This window comes from Pseudorca crassidens, chromosome 6 (assembly GCF_039906515.1).
Source record: "Pseudorca crassidens isolate mPseCra1 chromosome 6, mPseCra1.hap1, whole genome shotgun sequence".
In the NCBI taxonomy this organism is placed as follows: domain Eukaryota; kingdom Metazoa; phylum Chordata; class Mammalia; order Artiodactyla; family Delphinidae; genus Pseudorca; species Pseudorca crassidens.
In genome coordinates, this window is record NC_090301.1 from 52,217,321 (window position 1) to 52,236,774 (window position 19,454).

The following is a 19,454-nucleotide window of genomic DNA, read 5'->3' on the forward strand; positions in this document are numbered from 1 at the left end:
AATTTAAAAGAACTGTTCGCAAGTATTTTCAACAAATAGAATATTGGCTTTTTGTTAAAGCGAAGCATATTTTATTATTTTAAGGAAAAATTCTCTTCTACTTCACTGTTTAACATTTGAGAGTCAGTTAAAATATACCAAATGGCGCTCAACATCAGGAGCGTTTAGGAAAATGCAAATCCAAACCACAATGAGATGCCACTTCACACCCACCAGAATGGCTATAATGAACAAACAAACAAATAAACAACAGAAAATAAGTATGGCAAGCACGTGGAGAAATTCGAACCCTCATACATTATTGGTGAGACAGTAAAGTAGCACAGACTTTGTGAAAAACAGTTTGGCAAGTATATGACCACAATTCCACTCCTAGGAATGTACCCTAAAGAACTCAAAACAGGTATTCAAACAAATGCCTGTACACACAAGTTCACAGCAGCACTATTCACAACAGCTCAAAGGTGGAAACAATCAAAATGTCCATAACTTATGAGTGGATAAAATATACCAAATGCTTTTATTTCATATTGTGTTTCTTTTTTAAAAAAAAAAATTGAAGTACAGTTGATATACAATATTATATAAATTACAGGTGTACAATATAGTGACTGGTAATTTTTAAAGGTTATACTCCATGTATAGTTATTATAAAATATTGGCTATATTCCCTGTGTTGCACAATATATCCTTGTAGCTTATTTTATACATAATAGTTTGTTCCTCTTAATCCCTTACCCCTATGTTGCCCCTCCCCCCAATAACTACTAATTTGTTCTCTGTATCTGTAAGTCTGTTTCTTTTCTTTTTTTTAGTTATATCATATTACGTATTTCTTGAAACGCTCAATAACTTTTCTTCTTTAGCCTACTGTTGTGATATATCAGAGGACTGGGAACTGCCATTCTTCAGTCTTGCAACAAACTCCCTTTGTTTGAAGAGTATTCTATTTTTACAATTTTTTTTTTTTAAAGAAGATGTTGGGGGTAGGAGTTTATTAATTAATTTATTTTTGCTGTGTTGGGTCTTCGTTTCTGTGCGAGGGCTATCTCTAGTTGTGGCAAGTGGGGGGCCACTCTTCATCGCGGTGCACGGGCCTCTCACCGTCGCGGCCCCTCTTGTTGCGGAGCATCAGGCTCCAGACGCGCAGGCTCAGTAGTTGTGGCTCACGGGCCCAGTTGCTCCGCGGCATGTGGGATCCTCCCAGACCAGGGCTCGAACCCGTGTCCCCTGCATTGGCAGGCAGATTCTCAACCACTGCGCCACCAGGGAAGCCCCTGTTTTTACAATTTTAATGCAGGGAAGCCCCTGTTTTTACAATTTTAATGCTCTTTGTTCATCAATGAAATTAGACCATTGTCATTTTGGCAGTACTAGTATCATGCTTGGGGACTTAGGTCATATTTGCCTCAAAACATGTTTAAGGTAGTTTGTCATCTTTTCCTATGCTCTAGAATAAAAGATAACATGGGAAAGAGCTACCACTTGGAAGTTTAAAACATCTTAATTGTAAATCTATAGAGAAAAGTATTTAATAAAAGTATTAAGCATAAATTTTTAAAAGTTATTTTACAAATAATCTAATTCATGTTTTCAAATGAATCATCCTCTGTTGATTATCGTTAAGAGACTGCTGTTGAAGTTTGTTTGTTTTAAATTTTCTTCTTTTTTTTTTTTTAAATAAAAACATCTAGTAAGATTTCGGGATGTCTCTGGTGCTTTTAGCTAATGCCATCTTCCTCCAAAGTTGCACCTTATTAAGTTCTGATTTACTTTTATTTTCAGCTGTTCGCACTAAAATTTCATGCCCTCATTAAGTCATTAGCTACACACACATACATATACATATACACATGGCGCTAATGATTCTCACACTCCTCCCACTTTTACCAATCTTTTGCATTATGACACAGGCATAAGAGAGTGCACTCTCATAACGTAAGAGAGTGCTTACGTTAAGAAACAGCTAGCCATTAAAAACCAAGTAAGAAACACAACCTTAACTGTTCTCTAGCTTCATAGAGAATAAATGGTATTTCATTATCTCCCCTGTCCCTTCCCAACTCTCCTCATCTCAACAATGACCCTAAACCTCAGAGCACTATTTCTCAAAAAACTGATTACAGTGTAGCTAGTACGTGAATCCTAGGACATGCTTCTCAAAATGCACATTCTCAGGCCACCCTTGGACTATGAAATTAGAATCTCTGCTTTGGACAATGCTTGATTACAAGAATGTTTTGCTTCACCAAGCCTAACCAGAACACTGCCCACATATAGCATTAGGGTAAGGTAACCCTACAACTTATCATACTAACTGGGATATTTCTGAAAGTGAAAGGAAATGCTATTAACAATTACACCAAGACAAAAGATACAGACCAGGATGTATGGTCAAAGTAGGGTTCCTGTGGTATGCCGCACCTTTGAGAATCTGGCTAGTTGCAGAGCGACTTTCAGCTCAGGAGTTCATTAACATTATCCTAAAATGTAGTGCAAGAGTATTACACTAAGAGGTGAAAACATAAAGAAACATAAGATCCACACCCAGTTCTGGTGCCCAGTTCAGTTAGAAAGAAAGGGCATGTGACAAAGAGGCGATAAGTAGCAGAGAATAAATAAGTAAGTCTCTCAAAAGAGAGATATGCAGGAAAGGCTTCACAAGATGTAGGATTTGAAATGGGCCTTAAAGGAGCACTACGGTTTTGTGGATGAAAGCCATTCTATGCAGTGAGAGAAGGTAAACAGAGATGCAGAACCTAGAAACCCATGTTATGCCCAGGGGGTGGGAAACAGACCACTTTTGCCACAGCATAGCTTTTATACATAACAGAAATTAAAAATAAAGATAAGTTAAGAACCAAATGCAGAACATTTTGACGGACACCCACTAAAATTCCTGAGGGAATTCCATAATCAAAAAGCAGCTGTGACACAATGTGGCATGAGTGCCCAGGGGAAATGAGAAGGGATAAAAGATACAAGAGTGAAAAAAAAGAATAATACCCCACATAAGAGGAAATACTAAATACTTAAGAGTAATTAGGAGAAAGAAGCGACATTTCAGGGACATCAAAAAGAAGTTGAAAGTAAAAACATATAAGAAGGCAGGCAGTTAAAACAAAAAAGAAATTAAAAATAAGTCATATGAAAAAAACACTGACAGCTAGATTACCAAATAGCTTTTTCAAATAAAACAGAAGAGGAAAAGCCAGATTACAAAAAGATGAAAGAAATACAAGACAGAAAAGTGGAGATGTGGCTACATATATGGCTCAGTAAACTAAAAGATAAATGGGCAGCCAGATAGTGGATAAGAAGAGAAAAGATGACAATTAAATGGGCTTAAAAAAAAACCAAAACTCTCAGAAACAGGATAAGGTTAATAATTGGAAGGAGACTGGAGATAAATGAAAAGTAAAGGTTCAGTTTCAGGCAATGGGCTAGCAGAAAAATCCTGTTAAGAGCAAAGATTTTCCTGTAAATAAAATCAAATTCACTCACAATAAAAAGATCAAAGGAATATACAAAGATACATATTTGCCAGAGAGTGTGTATATGTACACGTTAAGGTCATACAAAAAGCTTAAATTTAATGAAAGATTTCAGAGTTTGGGGGAGGTGTAAAAAAAGTAAAATGCTAGAGGAAGAAAATATCTATTTTTTGCATAGAAGACAATTTCATATGCAGTAAAATCATACACACTTGGTCATGATAGATTTTACATAAGAAGTCTATTACAAATTATACATTACTTAAAGCAATGCTATACAAAAATATTTTTATTACAGCATTATGATTTGCTATCATTATAATGTGGAATCTAGACCAGTAATTTGCAACTGGAAATGATAACCCTTCTTCCCCCCTAGACATTTGGAAATGGGAGGAGGAGTTGGTTTCTGGTGGCCACAATACTGGGAGAGGCCCTTCTAGCACTATGTCAGCGAAGTCCAAGGATGCTCAGTGTCTTCTAAGGCAAAGCACAACCCAGTCCAAAATGCCAAAGTGGACACCAATAAGCAACACTGTAAACAGACAAAGAAGGTCGCTTTTCTTGTGCATTCTTCTTGTATATTCAGATAAAAATGAACAACAAAGTTCATTTTTAAATTTAATTCTTGTGATAATTTGATTCTGATAAAGGTCTTTGCATTCCACCTTAATCAATTTTAATTCAGAACTTAAGAACAGACATAGAGTTCTAATAAAGGAATTTTGGTTATTCTAATGCTAAGACATTGATTATCCCTTGACAAATGAAGACATGGCCAGGAAAATATGTTATGTTTAAAGCAATAGTTTCAGTAAGTATTCAGTTTTAAAAATAACACCCAGGGCATTGGTTAAGTTGAATAACATGCATTTGCGTTTTTTTTTACCACCAAATATGTCCATGCAACTTTTACACATCCAAAGTTTCCTAAGGCAAAGCAATTTAAGTTGAAGTTTATTTAAAATTAAGAAGGTCTGTAAGGACTACAGCAGCAATATACTGAAGTACTGCAATGGAATGAAACACAACAAATACAAGTTCACAATGAGTCTGAAAAGGATAACAGGAAACCAACTCATTATTCTGAAAAGGAAGAAAAAAATAAATCTGATAAACAAGGGGAAGAATTAACCACTTATTCTGCCTTCACTATGTAACTCACCGGATTGGTAACCAAATGGAAGATGTGGGTAAATTTCTCTTAAGAGATGTATTCCAATGGCTACCAGCATCACAAAAAGACAATCAGATCTTAAGTGTTTCCTGATAGAAAAGCTCACTACAACCTATAAAGCAGTTTTGTCAAAAGAAAAAAAGGAGGGGGGCTATCAATCCTGAATATGAACAAGCCTCTTGACCTAACTCCCAAATTTACAGGAAACACTAAACACAAAGAAAGATATTATACTATGACTAAGAATGCAATAAGCAAATCCAGACTTAGAAACTCAGCCCTATTTCATTAAATAAATTGCAAAAACGAAAAAGAGAAAGACAAAAACAAAAAAAGAGAGAACTTATAGATTGGAAGATACATAAAAAACATCGACCAATCACAGTGTCTCTACTTTATTTGGATACTGATTCAAATTAGTTGCGAAGAAGGAAGGCAGACATCCCTGAGACATTTGTAAATTTGAACAATGACTGATTCAAGAATTTTGATATTTTTAGATGTGTTAATGACATTGTGGTTAAATTAAAAGAAGTCCTTACCTTTTGAAAATGCACACTGAAATAGCTGTTCTTTAAAAATGCAGATGAAATGATGTCTGAGATTTGCTTCAGTGTAATATGGGAGGGTGAAATGGTTTGGTGTTATAAATGAAACAAAATTGGTCAAACGTTGGTAACTATTGAAACTGGGTGAAGGCTACAAGGGTATTTATCACACTAGTCTGTTTACTTCTGTATATGTTTCAAGTTCTCCATAATAAGTTAATTTAAAAAAATTAAGAAACCTCAGCAGGAGGGAAAAGCAATCATTTGCAACATATTTATTTTCGGGCTTATAAAAGAACAAAATGAATACTTGGCATAGTCCTCTAATGGATATGGGGATATTAAGCATCTGGGAGGATATAACAGAAATGTCTTTAAAAATTTTAAACAGACACTAATGTAAATAAAATAAAGAAAATCTAAAGGTGCACTAGTTAAAACCATCACTGAATTCCACACGGGTCACAAGCATTTAAGTTTGTGTTTAAACCCTTCAAATGCCAGATTTCCCCTCTTTGTGATAGCAGGTAAATTTACTACAAGTATTTACAAATCCAACAAATATTACCAATACCCTTAGAAACAAGTGTGAAACAAAAATAAAACCATAAAGCCAAGGCTTTATGATGCCCTCTATATTTTGTTGTTGCTACTGTTTAAATTGAGAAGACTACAGAAAGCAGTAGGAAGCCATAAAAAATGTGCAGCCACAATCTTCTGAGATTGATTCTCTTGGGGACCCTAAATAAATGGATTCTTGACTTACTAAAATTTAATGTAAAAAAATGATCCATTTGTAAAGGACCTATAAGATGGTAAATGGCAAAACAAACTACAAATAACCACCCTCAGAAAGGGAACGAATGGTGTTTATAAAAAGCGAGTCCCATGGATATAAAGGGAGAATCATCATGATGATTTATAAGTAAAGGAAAATAAAATAAAAAGGTAACAAAATTCATGTTTCCCTAGGCCTTTCACTCAGACCAAAACATGTGGAGCTATACTCCCAAAAGCAATTTCAGACTAGAGACGTCTTTATTTTTCCCCAGACAAGCTAGAAGTTAAACAGAATGACAAAGTATATTTACTCTGGGACAGTGAAGCGGCAAAGAAACTTCAGAATGGCAAAACTGGTCCAAATCCCTCCAAAACAGACAGACTAAACCTTGGACAATGAATGAACAAGGCAATATTGCAACTCCTTTCAAAGTTTTATCTGTTGCAAATAACCATAAAATTAAAACAATTATTATTTACAACAAGGACCAAACAGGAGGCTGGGATTTTAAAAATTTAATAACTCTAGAAATTTGACCCTCCTGCTATTACTTAAGGTTAATCACATCTAACTGACCATCACATCGAAAACAGGTGCTAAAAACAAGCTTACACTATTTCCTTTTATACCCTTATAAAACTGATGAAATGTCAACAGAAAGAAAAACCTGAAAGCTTTAAATTTTAATTTTAATACAGCATTTAGACAAGATGCAAGACACAGATTTGATTCATAAAATTCATTTAGTTTTATCAATCTAAAATGAACTATATCAACCTAGAAGGTCACACTGAAAACATTAGGTCTGTTTTGCTAAGTGGAACAGTTCCTCTTCCAGAGAGACTCCTAAGAAAAAAGCAAATCTCCATACTATTATCTGGAAATATTTTTGTATAAATTCACAAGTTTAGGAAAAATAGTGTTTAAATAAACTATGAAACGATATAAAACAAGACAAAATTAAGAGGGATCTAATATAAAGCCAAATTTCTATAAAAAGTCAGATCTAGTACCAGTATTAAAAAATAACAAGTGCACATGTTGCTGAGAAATCAGCATTAAAATACTCCTAAAATCCTATGTGATTAGGACTTTTCTCCATAAAGCTAGAAATTCTCATCCATAGATTTTTTTTCCAACTTCAAAGCAATTCATAAACATAGACCGCTTCACAATACCCCAGACAAAAAAGTAGAGGCAGATTTAAAGTCTCACTGCTTTGCCCAAAGAAAAGCCTTACACAAGGAACTACAAGCCAGAGAACAAAGATTTGCCTTTTCCATTACGATCGTATTCAATCCCTGACCTTCTTCCTTACAAGGCAAGAGAATAACCAAGAAAGCTGGCAACTTGGGGAATGCTCCTTGAAAAGAAAATGCTTCTGAATGATTTAAAAAGAAGAAGAAGAAAAAAAAAAAAACTCAAGGTGAGCCTAGCACCCTCAAGCCAAAGAAGGCAACTCTTCTTTCTCCAACTCACCATCTGGACCTCACTTCCCAGGTTCTAAAACCATACAGTATTTTGGATCCTTCAAGAGACTATAAGCAAACAAATGGGATGTACTTATACTAAACATGCACCTACAAACCCTTAAACAACTCTGAATGCTTTTACCCAATTTCTCAAGCAGCAGTGTACAAAAGCAAAAGTGCTTACCTTCACGTAAAAAGTAAGCCTAAAGGGCTTCCCTGGTGGCGCAGTGGTTAAGAATCTGCCTGCCAATGCAGGGGACACGGGTTCAAGCCCTGGTCCGGGAAGATCCCACATGCTGCGGATCCCACATCCCACTTGTTGTGGAGCAACTAAACCCGTGCGCCAGAACTATAGAGCCTGCGCTCTAGAGCCCATGAGCCACAACTACTGAGCCCATGTGCTGCATCTACTGAAGCCTGCACACCCGTGTTCTGCAACAAGAGAAGCCGCCGCAATGAGAAGCCCGTGCACCACAACGAAGAGCAGCCCCTGCTCCCCTCAACTGCGAGTAGCAATGAAGACCCAACACAGTCAAAAATAATAAATAAATAAATGTATTTAAAAAAAAAAAAAGTAAGCCTAAATTTTTGCCCTGGAGCTGTTATGTATATGCACTACATGTGTGACAACTCTCAGATTAGCTTTTGAAATCTTAACAAGAATGATACTTCAAAGGATTGTTTTGGGAATTAAATAAAATAGCATATTAATAGGCACTATACTATGGAATCCAGTAGTGTCAGGCTGGGTGCTCACTTATTCATAAAGTATATATCCTTTGTATATAGGGAGAGAAATCGATTTCTCACTGAATATCCATATGCTCCCTGACATTTTCCAGCCACCTTGCAGTTGGTCGAGGCCATGTGATTAATTCATGCCTTACTTCCAGACCAAAGCACGTAACAGTCAGCCAGCACATGACCCTCTAGCTATCTTGCCTGGACACATGTTCCAAATAGCAGGGCTACAAGATGTAAGCTGCACAGATCTGAGCCAACACGTGGAAGAGCTAACCAGGAGAGTCCCTGGACCCGAAGAGGACTTCATATAAGTGAGACAAACGTTTATATGTTCATGTTATAAGCTTTCTAGGTTTGTTTGTTAACGCAACACAGCTTAGCAAAATTCAACGTCTCCTTTTACAGCCTAACTGCACTCAAATGCTAGACAAAATGCATACATAAAAATGGCAAGTCCTGAGCTTAGGTATTAAAGGATATCTTCCTTTCTGTGTAATTTTGTATACCCAGAATGAACAGAATGGTTAAAAGAGAATTCTGAGAGCAAAGTAGAAAAGTAATCCAATGTACACAGAATAACTTAAAAAGAAACTGATACTTATAGTTTCATCTTAAGGAGAAAAAATTCTAAAATCAAGAGTCTAAACTTTTTTCTAGTTAAGCACACAAGTTATACAAAAAAAACAAAAAGCAACAGTACAAAAATAACAACTGAGAAACTAAAAACAGCTATCAGGAAACAGGTAAAAGAAAGAAAAGCTGAACAAGACTTTAAACGCCCTTTCACCATGAGTAAAATAGCTGAAGTCACTTGTGATTGTAACAGAAGTATTATACAGCCACAATTGCTTACCCGCAATTCTGGAATATCCCAAAAGCTCTAAAAACCAAAGATTAAAAAAAAGTAAGTTTGGAGAAAAATAATTTGGCAGCAACACCAAACATGAACTAACCAAAAACTATCTGTAGTGTCTATTTATCCCCTTAATATGAACATTCATACAATTTGACTGTAGAAATATGAATGTGTTTGATTATGGAGTGCTTCTCCAGATCCCACTGGCGGTGTTACATAAAACACAACAAATGTATCACATTCCCTTTCTACAATCTTAAAATTTCCAAATTCTCAAACATTACTGGCCTCAAGAGTTTGAAATAAAGGACTGTGGACTTGTAACAATAATAGAAGTAAATAATCTCTGTATTGTCTTAATGATCAAAATCAAAATCAAATGAAGAGCATGGCTTTCTAACCTGTTTGTAGTTCAATCAACGTACTGAATCCAATTGAATTTTGATGACTTTCCAATGGTATTTCTACTTGACGATACTTCAATATTCCCAGTAGCACACAGATACAACCAGCCTAAAGCTAAATCATGAGAGGGTATAATTAACTAGAAGGAGACTAGTTAATTAAAAATACTGCTGTAAGCATTTCTGGCCTCAATAGACCATAATTTAGCAGGTACTCAAGGTAGCCATTCCTGTAGGTTCACATAAAAAAAACAGACATGTATCAGATAACATAAGATAAACTACAGCACAAGAGTAGTGGGAGATGGGGACACCAACTCTGAGGAAGGTACAGGAGAATGTATTCAGTAGGCATCACTAGTAAGATAGGAAAACAGTAAAAAAAAAAAAAAAAAAAAAAACTATGTAAAAATTAAAGAGGCAAGGCACTGGAATAAACATCTACAGCAGGATTTCTCAACCTCAGCACTACTGACATTTTATAGCCCAGATAAATCTTTGTTGGAGGGAGCTGACCTAGGCATTACAAGGTATTTAGCAGCATCCTTAACCTCTACTCGCTAAATTATCAGTAGCAGCCCCTCTTCCCCCAGTTGTGAAAAGTCTCTAGGCATTGCCAATTGCCCCCTAGGCCAGGGTGGGGTGAGGGAATAAGAAGGCAAAAACTGCTCCCAGTTGAGAACTGAGGCAAGAGAAATATTAAAAGTTTAAAGATGTTTATTCTTCTAGATTCTAAAATGCCAAATATACTTCCTGTTAAAAGCAGTATGGGAAGGGAAAAAAACCATTTTCTATTTCTCTAGATCTACAGTGGTTTTATTCTGTTTTTAATCTTAATTTTGTAGGAAAGACCAGAATGGCAGATCAAGTTCTCTGTTATCAATCGGAGCGCCCGGCACTCTAAGGAACAATGACTTGTTGACTTTCTTATAACTAAACATATCCATCTGCTGTTACAGCAACTTATTCAAGGAGAGAAGAATAAGGTACCAGTTGGTTATGTATAGAAAGGAACAAAACAATTTGAGTCTTGCATGCAGCAGCAAAGTAACCATGCAACTTTTTAAATGCACAGTTTTCACACACTTTCTAATTACATTATCTGCACTGAAATTAACAGATCCCTAATAAAAATGTGACCTTTAGATGGGGAAGAATATTATTTTCAATCACATCATTCTTTTGGAAAAAATTTTTAGTCACAACAGATCTGAGTCCTTCTGCTACACTGGCATATATGAGGGAAATAATTAGCTTTACTGTGAATCAATTTCCTTTTATAATAAAAATGGTAACAAAATACCTCTGAATAATCATATTAAAAATTACAATTATGAAAAAGTAAAGAATATATGGGATATATAATAGATTTTCTCCAATCCAAACTCATTGTTTTGCCTGGAATTTCTATTCCTGTCAATCTGACAGACTTCAACTTATTTATTAACTTAATAAATCTTCACATGAAAAGCACTGTGTGAAGACAGAAAAATGTTCAAGACAATCCTTTCAAAGGACTACTAACTCTTGCAGAAGGTAGACAAACAAGTAAATAATTATAGTATATATTATTAACATACCGGATTCATGTATTGATATTACAGCTGTGCTGAACCAACTATTAGCTTATTGAAAAATAAAACATTTAAAATTATCAGGAATGTCCAAGTACCAAGAAAAATCCTCATGATTTTTGAGGTCTATGCTGATGTCAAAATGTAATTAATTAATAATAAAATAAGAACTACCCTTGGTAGATGACCACAGTAGAGTGAGATGGAAAACACCTTCAGTCAGAGTAGTTCTATACTTATCTGTTTCACAAATTGAGCGTCCAACTGAGATTTAATTTTTATAAAAAGGCAATTGCAGGATTTTTTTTCAACAGTTGAAAACAAAAGGACTAGATGATTAATGGCACAATTTTGTTTTATAAAATAGGGTACCTTCACATAGCACACACTGGCTAATATAAACTGGCTAATATTGTTGGCTAATAACAATCAAATGTATAAGTAAAAAAAAAAAAAAAAAAGCAATCTATCCATATGTGTGGGAGGGTTTAAAACCAAGTATTGTATAAGCAACCAACAAAGCTATGTAGATATCACATTATTTTGATCATGACCTGCCTTCATACACCAATTAGAGAAAGCTTCCAAAATCTCTCCCTAGATAAGAGAGAAGGAAAGAATGCTATGTTTAGGTAACGAGTAAACTGTATCAATTCAGAATCTAAATTTTACAAAAACATTGATATAATCTCATTCTCAATACAGTAAAACTACAAATTCCTACAATGGAACATTTAAAAGGGAAAACATACCTATCACCATTATTTTAAAATTTTTTATTATAATTTATTGGACAGTCAGAGCATTCTCTACTGAATTAAGTATCATTAACCTTATGCATATTCCTTTAAAGAGGATATACTATTTGTTCAGCTTTACCCAATGTTCTTAGGTTTATTTTCTTTTTTACTCAAGTTCCAAGGAACTGCTTTTACTAACATCAAAAAAACAGCTGCCTGACATAGTCTCAATAAATAGGTGCGGAGCTGATTAAGATGAAATTATTCCTACAGTCGGATGCTGATGCACTGGAGAAAACGCCAGCAAGAGTGAAGGCATACTGCTATAAACTAGCTCTTTAACCATGCTACGGCCGTTTTATTGACCAAGTTTACATTGTTAAAAAAATTTTAAACATATTAATTCATCTAATCCTCACAACAAACTTATAAAGAAGGATATCATTTTAATCTTCATTATACAGATAAGAGACTGAAAGACAGAAATATTCCATACCTTATCTAAGTTAACATAGCTATTAAGTGCCAGAGCAGGGATCTGAACCCAGACAGTCCAGTCCAGTGAAGTTCTATCTTCCCTAGAAATGGTGCAAAGTGGTGGTAATCCTCAAAGGGAGATGGAGCTCATCCAGTTAGACAATTAGGCTTACAAATAAATCAGGGCTTGCCAACTTCTGGTTTAGAACTTAACTGCTTCTCTTAATTTTTTTTTTTAGAAAGAAGGAAATGAGCAAAACTTGCAAGCATTAGTACCTACTTTCAGGTTTCGCATATTAATACTATAACTTGATACCGTCACACCTCCCTCCCAATAAGGTCTTTCCCACACTCAAAAACTATTTACAAATGTCCCTGAATACCTACTTTAACACAGATTCAATCTGAACATATTAAAGAATATTTTTGGAGAGTATTTTTCTACTTTCTCAGATACAGAAAGAATTAGAGGCTAAGTTCAAAATCCAGCACCTTTCTAAACTTCCGCCACCTGTCAAGTCCTGAGAGGACAAGGACACTCTTTGGATGGAACATAAATGTCTTAATAGCACATACAATTTCCCTTCATTCTCACTGGTGTATCAGCTGTTTATACTCTAATCTGGAATACAGTAAAGAGTATGAATTGAAGGCACTAAATGTCATATCCCTATGTTTAGAATGCTTTGGCCTAAAGCACTCCAATACCTAAAAATTGAAATGCCATCAAATCATTGGAAATAACATTTTATCAAACTTTTATACTATTGGGAGAAGAAATATCAATACTATCAAAATGTATTCAAACATGTTTAAAGCCACACACTTAATTCAGTAATTAAGGCTATCCTATGATCACCCTGGGTGTATACATATTTGACACAGCTATATAGTAACTAAAGAATATTTTATTAATTAAACATAGGAAGGAATTTAAGAAAAATCTTAATCAAGTCTGAGTAAGTTTGCTTTTGTTGAGTTTTCTTGTATTCCATTCTACTTTTTCCTGAATGTACACAGACATACTTTACATTTCTTCCCTGAGGAAGAATTAAATGTGTCACGTACTTTGATAAGCTTATAAAAATCATATTCAAAACCATAATGGAATTCTGATTAACTACACATTAAAGTCAAAAGAATTAGGTTTCATAGATTTCAGGCAATATTAATTCACATACTCTAGAATTTATTAATATAGAGTCCCATTTTTAATTAAGACAAAAATTAACAAATTTAAACTGTACGATCATCATAAAGCTAAAATTCTCACCAATGCACCTGTGAATTACAAGAACACGACAAGTATGACACAAGGTAAAAATACAATACAAATTTTAAATTAGCTGTCAAATTCCTAAAATGCCTCCACTAAACACTCACTATTCCAAATTCCTGCTCAAGAACAAGGACTAGATGTTCTTCCACCCAAAAGAATCTGAAGACTTATAGAAAAACACACGAAACTATGTGGGTATTTTACTTGTCCAGCATATGAAGGAAGGCTGTCCCCAAACTAATAAAAAAAACTTCTCCAGTCTCCTACTAAGACTCATATTTTCTGTTTTTTTTCTTTAATCACTCACACAGTCTCAAAGAAACTCATACATAACAAGAAGCAGAGAACTGAAAGATGTCATTTGCAAGAGTTGACAGTGATCACAAGTTGTGACAAGGGAAAGCACAGATGCTGTTTCCAAGTTACTGCACATGGGCAAGCCCAAAGGTTCACTATTTCACTAGCCTAATCACTAAATGTAAAGCATTATTTCATGGACTGAAAGGAAATCTGGTAGATAAAGAGAAAAATAATAACAAGTTAAACTTTCTATCTCCAAGAAAGACTCTACTTCCTCTAAAATAATCGTCAGTGACCTTGTGGAAACATTCCTGGGCTAAACATGTAGAGCACATTTCTTCAGCAACTGCAACACTAAGCTACTCCTCTGAGGGCATCTCACACATCTCTACTGGGTTCGCTAGATTTACACAAGAACACTAGTTTGTGCCATTTGCAGAAAATCAACAAAAACCTTTAAAGAATGTTTGACCTTACATGCAATTTTAAAACATTTAAGACCTTTGAACTGATAGATCTTTACGTCTTTTACAATGAGAAATACCAGAATACACTCTGCCAAGTTAAGTGATTCTTCCAGAGAGCAAATTTAACTTGACCTCCCTAAATGGCTACAGATTTGACACACCATTTAGAAGCCTGAAAGGAAATACTTTGATTTATTTATTCTCTAAAGCAGTGCTGTTCAACAGAAATATAATGCGAGCCACAAATGTAATTTTAAATTGTCTAACTGTATTAAAATGGCAAATAAAGAAATTAATTTTAAAACATTTTATGTAACCCAACATATCAAAAATATTAATATTTCAACACGCAATAAATATTTTTCAGAAAATCAGTAAGATATTTTACAAAAGTTCTTTTCTTCATACTAAGTTTTCAAAATCTGATGTGTATTCTACACTTACAGAACATCTCATTTTTGGACTACAACTGAAATGGTCAATAACCACAAGTGGTTAGTGGCTACATTACTGGACAGTGCAGCTCGTAAGCGCTACTTTGAGATCTGACATACCACTATGTTTAAAATTAGTCTACATTCATGTTTCCTTTTTGAACTGAAATGTCTGATTACAAGTATGAGCAAATAAGGATCAGATCACCTTATTGGAGGACCCACTTAACACACATGATAAGAAGCAGTTGGATTATATCCTATTATATCTCAAGTAGACTTCAGAAATAGGTCTGATCATCACAAGTGAACACAACTTGTAGCAAAAATATAGGTAAAACAAGAAAACATTTTCATATCAAACCACAACACTTCCTTATTTCTAGCAGCCACTCTTGTTCTTGAGTAGGTATCTCCATGCAAATCATCTAAAGACTGGTTTTCTAAGTTTGATGAATTTTGGAAGCCATAAAGTCACTGTTGAAAAACTGAGCACTAAGTAAGAGGAATTTAAAAAAAATTTTCAGGAAAAAAATTACCAACCAGTTACTATTAATACACCTATACCAACCAACAATCTTAAATTATTCTACATGAGTTTCACTGAAATGACTTCTTCCCACAAATTCCAACTCATTCACTGCTTTTTATACACGAATTTCAAGTACTAAAATTACTAAGAATTTTCCCAAGTAATTAGGCCATTTAATTAAAATGTAAATAATTCCAGCAATGCATTCTCTAGAAAACAGCAACTAAAACCATTAGCTTAGCACGTAAAAAATTTGTCCTTAAGGCAAATTACTGAATAAATCAAACAGAAACAACTATACTCTTGTTTACTGCATTTACATTTTGTAACACCACATTCAGCAATTTCTAAATTTGGAAGGTCAGTTCAGATTGCACACAAGCAGTAACTTTAAAGCTTAGCAAAATTTTAGAAGTTTCTGCAATATACTTCTGAATAAACACAGTATAGAACTATTACAGCAGAACAAAAATCAGCACTATTCATACTAATCCCAGCAAGAAGCACAAAATCATATTCTTAAGTCCAAATTGTATGATACACGCTAAAAAGGTTTTTTTCCACCCAAATTTAATTCACCCAAGACAATTTTTGTTTAATCCACTTGCAAAGCTGAAAAGAAACAAATGTAGCCTCTTCTGCAGCACACACATTCAAGGACAATACATGAATCTCTTGATATTTTTCCACAATTTGAAATTAAAACAAAATTTGTTTCTTACCTGCAGTTAGGAGGAGGATCAAGGGTTATTTCAGCTAGCTCCTTCTGAATTCTGTTAGTGAAATGAGAACAGACAAAAAGGATTTGAGAGAGTCTACAGAATAACCGGGGAATTACACTGCCCTCTACCACCATGCAGTTAAATGCAAGGCTGGCTTCGCCTTCAGTAATGCTAACATGGCTGCTTCCTCTTTGTTCTCAGAGGCATAACCCAAATCCCTTAACAGAAACTTTGCAGCTTTTTTTCTCACTTGCTACTATAAATAAGTAAGACATTTACACCTGATTTGAGAACTAGCCCTCCACTAGTACTCAGTAAAGGATATAAAATGTATTTTAAAACACTTTTTACCAAAGAAATTCTCTTTTCAAGCTTATATGCAAATGAGACAAGAAGGGAGGAGGGAAAGCACTAGAATATTTGACAATGACTTCAAGTCACTTTTACCAAGGTAAGAGTTAACAAGCTACTGCAAGTGCACATTAATAATTCTGACAATATTTTATCTGTAAAAAAAAAAAAAAAAAAAAACTTTGAAATTTACAAATATTTTTACCAGTAAAAAACTTCCAAAGGATTCTGGCAATCTTATTTAACTGAATCTGTTTTCCCTGACCTTAAGTACAGCACTTAAATTAAATAAATTTGGGAGAAGAGATAATGACATCCCTGAGGTAAGAGGAAAAAACGCAGTCCTTATTTTATTCAAATTTAAAATGCTTTCAAAACTTAAGATGTGTCTAATATGTTCATCAACAAGATTACAACAAATTGAGAATTTTAAATTATCTCAAAGACTGCTGTTATTTCATAAATATTCTCGCTATTAATACTTTGATGTAATAGAGGCGAAAATCCACAGAATATCACTACAGAATGCCAACATTTTATCAGCTTTTATATTATTTTTCTTTTGGTTGTGATCAACAAAAATCAATAAAATGTCGATATTGGTTAATGCTATAGAAGCATTTGATGTATAATTACTAGAAATCATGGGTATTCCACTACTACCACCACTGATGGAGTCCCATTGACAGTCTTTTTTTCACCATTACAGATAACATAAATCAACAAGAAACAAATGATCTTTCACTTATATCCAACAAAATATGTTTCTCCTGCTGTTGAGTATTAACGTGACAAGCATATCCACAAGTTTTAGAGTGAAGAGGAAAAATGACAAAGTTGTCACTCACCAAGTGCCACCTAAAACGTAAATGGCTACTTTTCAGTTTTATTTGCCCTCACAAGGACACAGAGCTATATAACCATAGCTTAATTACAAAAAGTAATACCTGGGATGCATGACTTAAAGTAATGTTTGTAAAACTGAAAGGAGATTTGGAGCACAATTTTAAAATCTGCTTTCAAATACAGCCAAGGCCTTGAATTTACAAATTTTCTAGCAAACATGACCATTTCTGATCATTAAGTTTCATGAAGAGACACTGCTGATCTAAGTGTCAATTTCAAGGAAGCCGAATATGACTCATAAAAAGGAAACATCCTCAATGTACCAGCTAATTTGGGTTCACCAAATTTTCCTTGCCAACTCCTTAAACAATCTGTCAGATGTTAGTCCAATCTCTGCTCAAGGACACTCTCACTGAAGTCACCAAAGTACAGAACGAGTTTGCTTAAAAGTCTAATTCTAGGGAGGTGGATTATATGCCACCTAAAGAATGACAACTCATTCAAGTCCAAATAAAACTGAGCGCAAAGGAAATGTTTTCGAACTATTGCTGATATAAAACCAACAAAAGCGTCCGGCCATTTGGAAGACAACCTGACAACGTGCTTAATCCTTTTTTTACACATTACCTTTTAGCACTAGTGGATAACTTAGCAGTGGTTTTGCTAGAGAGTTTGGTGTTTTTCTTCTGCTGGGTGGCAGAAGGTTTTCTTTCTTCTTGTTCTTCAGGCTCTGGAGCGGCTGGGTCTCGCTGGTCCGCATCTGAACTACCACTGCTGGTGCTGGGGCTCTCATCATCGGACCTTTGCCGATCACTGGACATCTTGGTGAAGTTATTTCTTGGAAAACTTTTAAAGAGAAAAGGGGGAAAGAAAGGAAATGTAAGTCTAAGAAATAAGCCAACAGCATTTTCTTCTCTTAATCTTCACCTAAAATCATATTTTAATGAAAACGCTTCAAAAGTGTTCACACATCTCATCGTACAGGAAGGTTACAGGGGAGGTGATGTGTCTCACAACGGCAGCGTTCAGGGCTTTACCGAACTCAAGTTAGAAAACCCACTCACATTTTTTTCCATCCCTTGGACAATCTATCAATTGTCTACTTTCTCAGAAGGCAAGAAACAGATTTGCCAGGGAACTTAGGCAACGAGCATTAATAACATATGACACACTGTAAATAACAGATCTCGCTGAAAAATGTTAAAAAGTCACTAATAACGTCTAAATATTTACACACTGACATTGGTCAAAGCTACCAAATTCCCTTTCCGAGAGGAAAACATACCCTATTAATAGCCCATATGCTTATTTAAGGTGGCGATTCCTCCTCTGAGCCCGTAAGCCTTTAAATACAACACTTAACGAATTTTAAAAAATCAACTAACAAGCTGCTCTGGCCGTTTTCACGGCCAGCAGAGAAGATTCATCCGGCCAAGACCGAGCTGCCACCCTGGGAAAAGCAGAATTCAAACTGCACCTTCTGCAAAGCTCCCCGTGCCATCAAGGTTCCTCGCTCAATTTTTACATCACGGACCGACATTTTGTCCAAAATAACGAAAAAAAAAATTTCAGAGGGAAAACAAACAAACAAACAAAGCCCCAAGAAGTGCAACAAATTTCCGCGCCCGCCGAGGCGAGCCGCGGCCGGCGACGGCGGCCACGCAGCTCCGCGGCCCTTTGTGGGGAGGGCCGCGCGGGGGCCGCGGGCAGCGCTCACCGCGCCGGGCGCCAAGTGATGCGAGCAGCCCGGCCGGCCCCGCCGCGGCTCGCGGACACCGGCGGCGCGGGCTCCCGGCGCGAACAAAGCTGCCCGCCCCCGCCCCCTCCCCCACCGCCGCCGCCGCCCCGGCCGCCCCCCACGCGGCCCCCCGGCCCCGCCGCCTTACCTCGGCCGCCCGCCCGGCCCGCTCGCGCGCCGCTACGATGTGGGGGAGGGAGAGAGAAAAAAACCCTTCCTTAAGGAAATGGAGGCAGCTGGGGGGGGGAAAGGGGGGGGAGGGAAAAAAAGAAGCCGAGGAGGCTCTGGCCGGGGAGTGTGGAACATTGAAAGTCGGAGGGGGTTGTGCAGTGCCGGGCTCCGGCCGGAGGGTGGCGCCGCCCAGCGCCTTCGGAAAAAAGGGGGGGGTGGGAGCTCGGCTGGGCGAGGGCGCGAGCTCCCGGCGAGGCGTAGGGGACGCGGGAGACCCCCGCGCACTGTGGCCTCCCGCTGCCGCTGCCCGGCTCGGCTCCTCCCGGCCGCGCAGTCAGCAAGTTCCG

The 19,454-nt window shown here is 36.3% G+C and overlaps 1 protein-coding gene across 4 annotated transcripts in view; it reads right to left on the reverse strand.

The window, feature by feature from the left end:
- UBE2E3 (ubiquitin conjugating enzyme E2 E3) overlaps positions 1–19,454 on the reverse strand; it is a 103,754-nt gene extending 84,300 nt beyond the window's left edge. The window contains exons 1-3 of one of the 4 annotated variants that reach the window (XM_067741337.1): positions 19,085–19,454; positions 17,826–18,044; positions 16,002–16,052 (exon numbers count right to left, since the gene is read on the reverse strand). In XM_067741337.1, coding sequence (XP_067597438.1) covers positions 16,002–16,052; positions 17,826–18,019 — 245 coding nt within the window. In that variant the 5' untranslated portion in view covers positions 18,020–18,044; positions 19,085–19,454. Of the gene's footprint in view, positions 1–16,001; positions 16,053–17,825; positions 18,045–18,583; positions 18,604–18,675; positions 18,889–19,084 lie in introns of those variants that run through there. The other 3 variants (XM_067741334.1, XM_067741335.1, XM_067741336.1) reach the window with 3 other exon arrangements.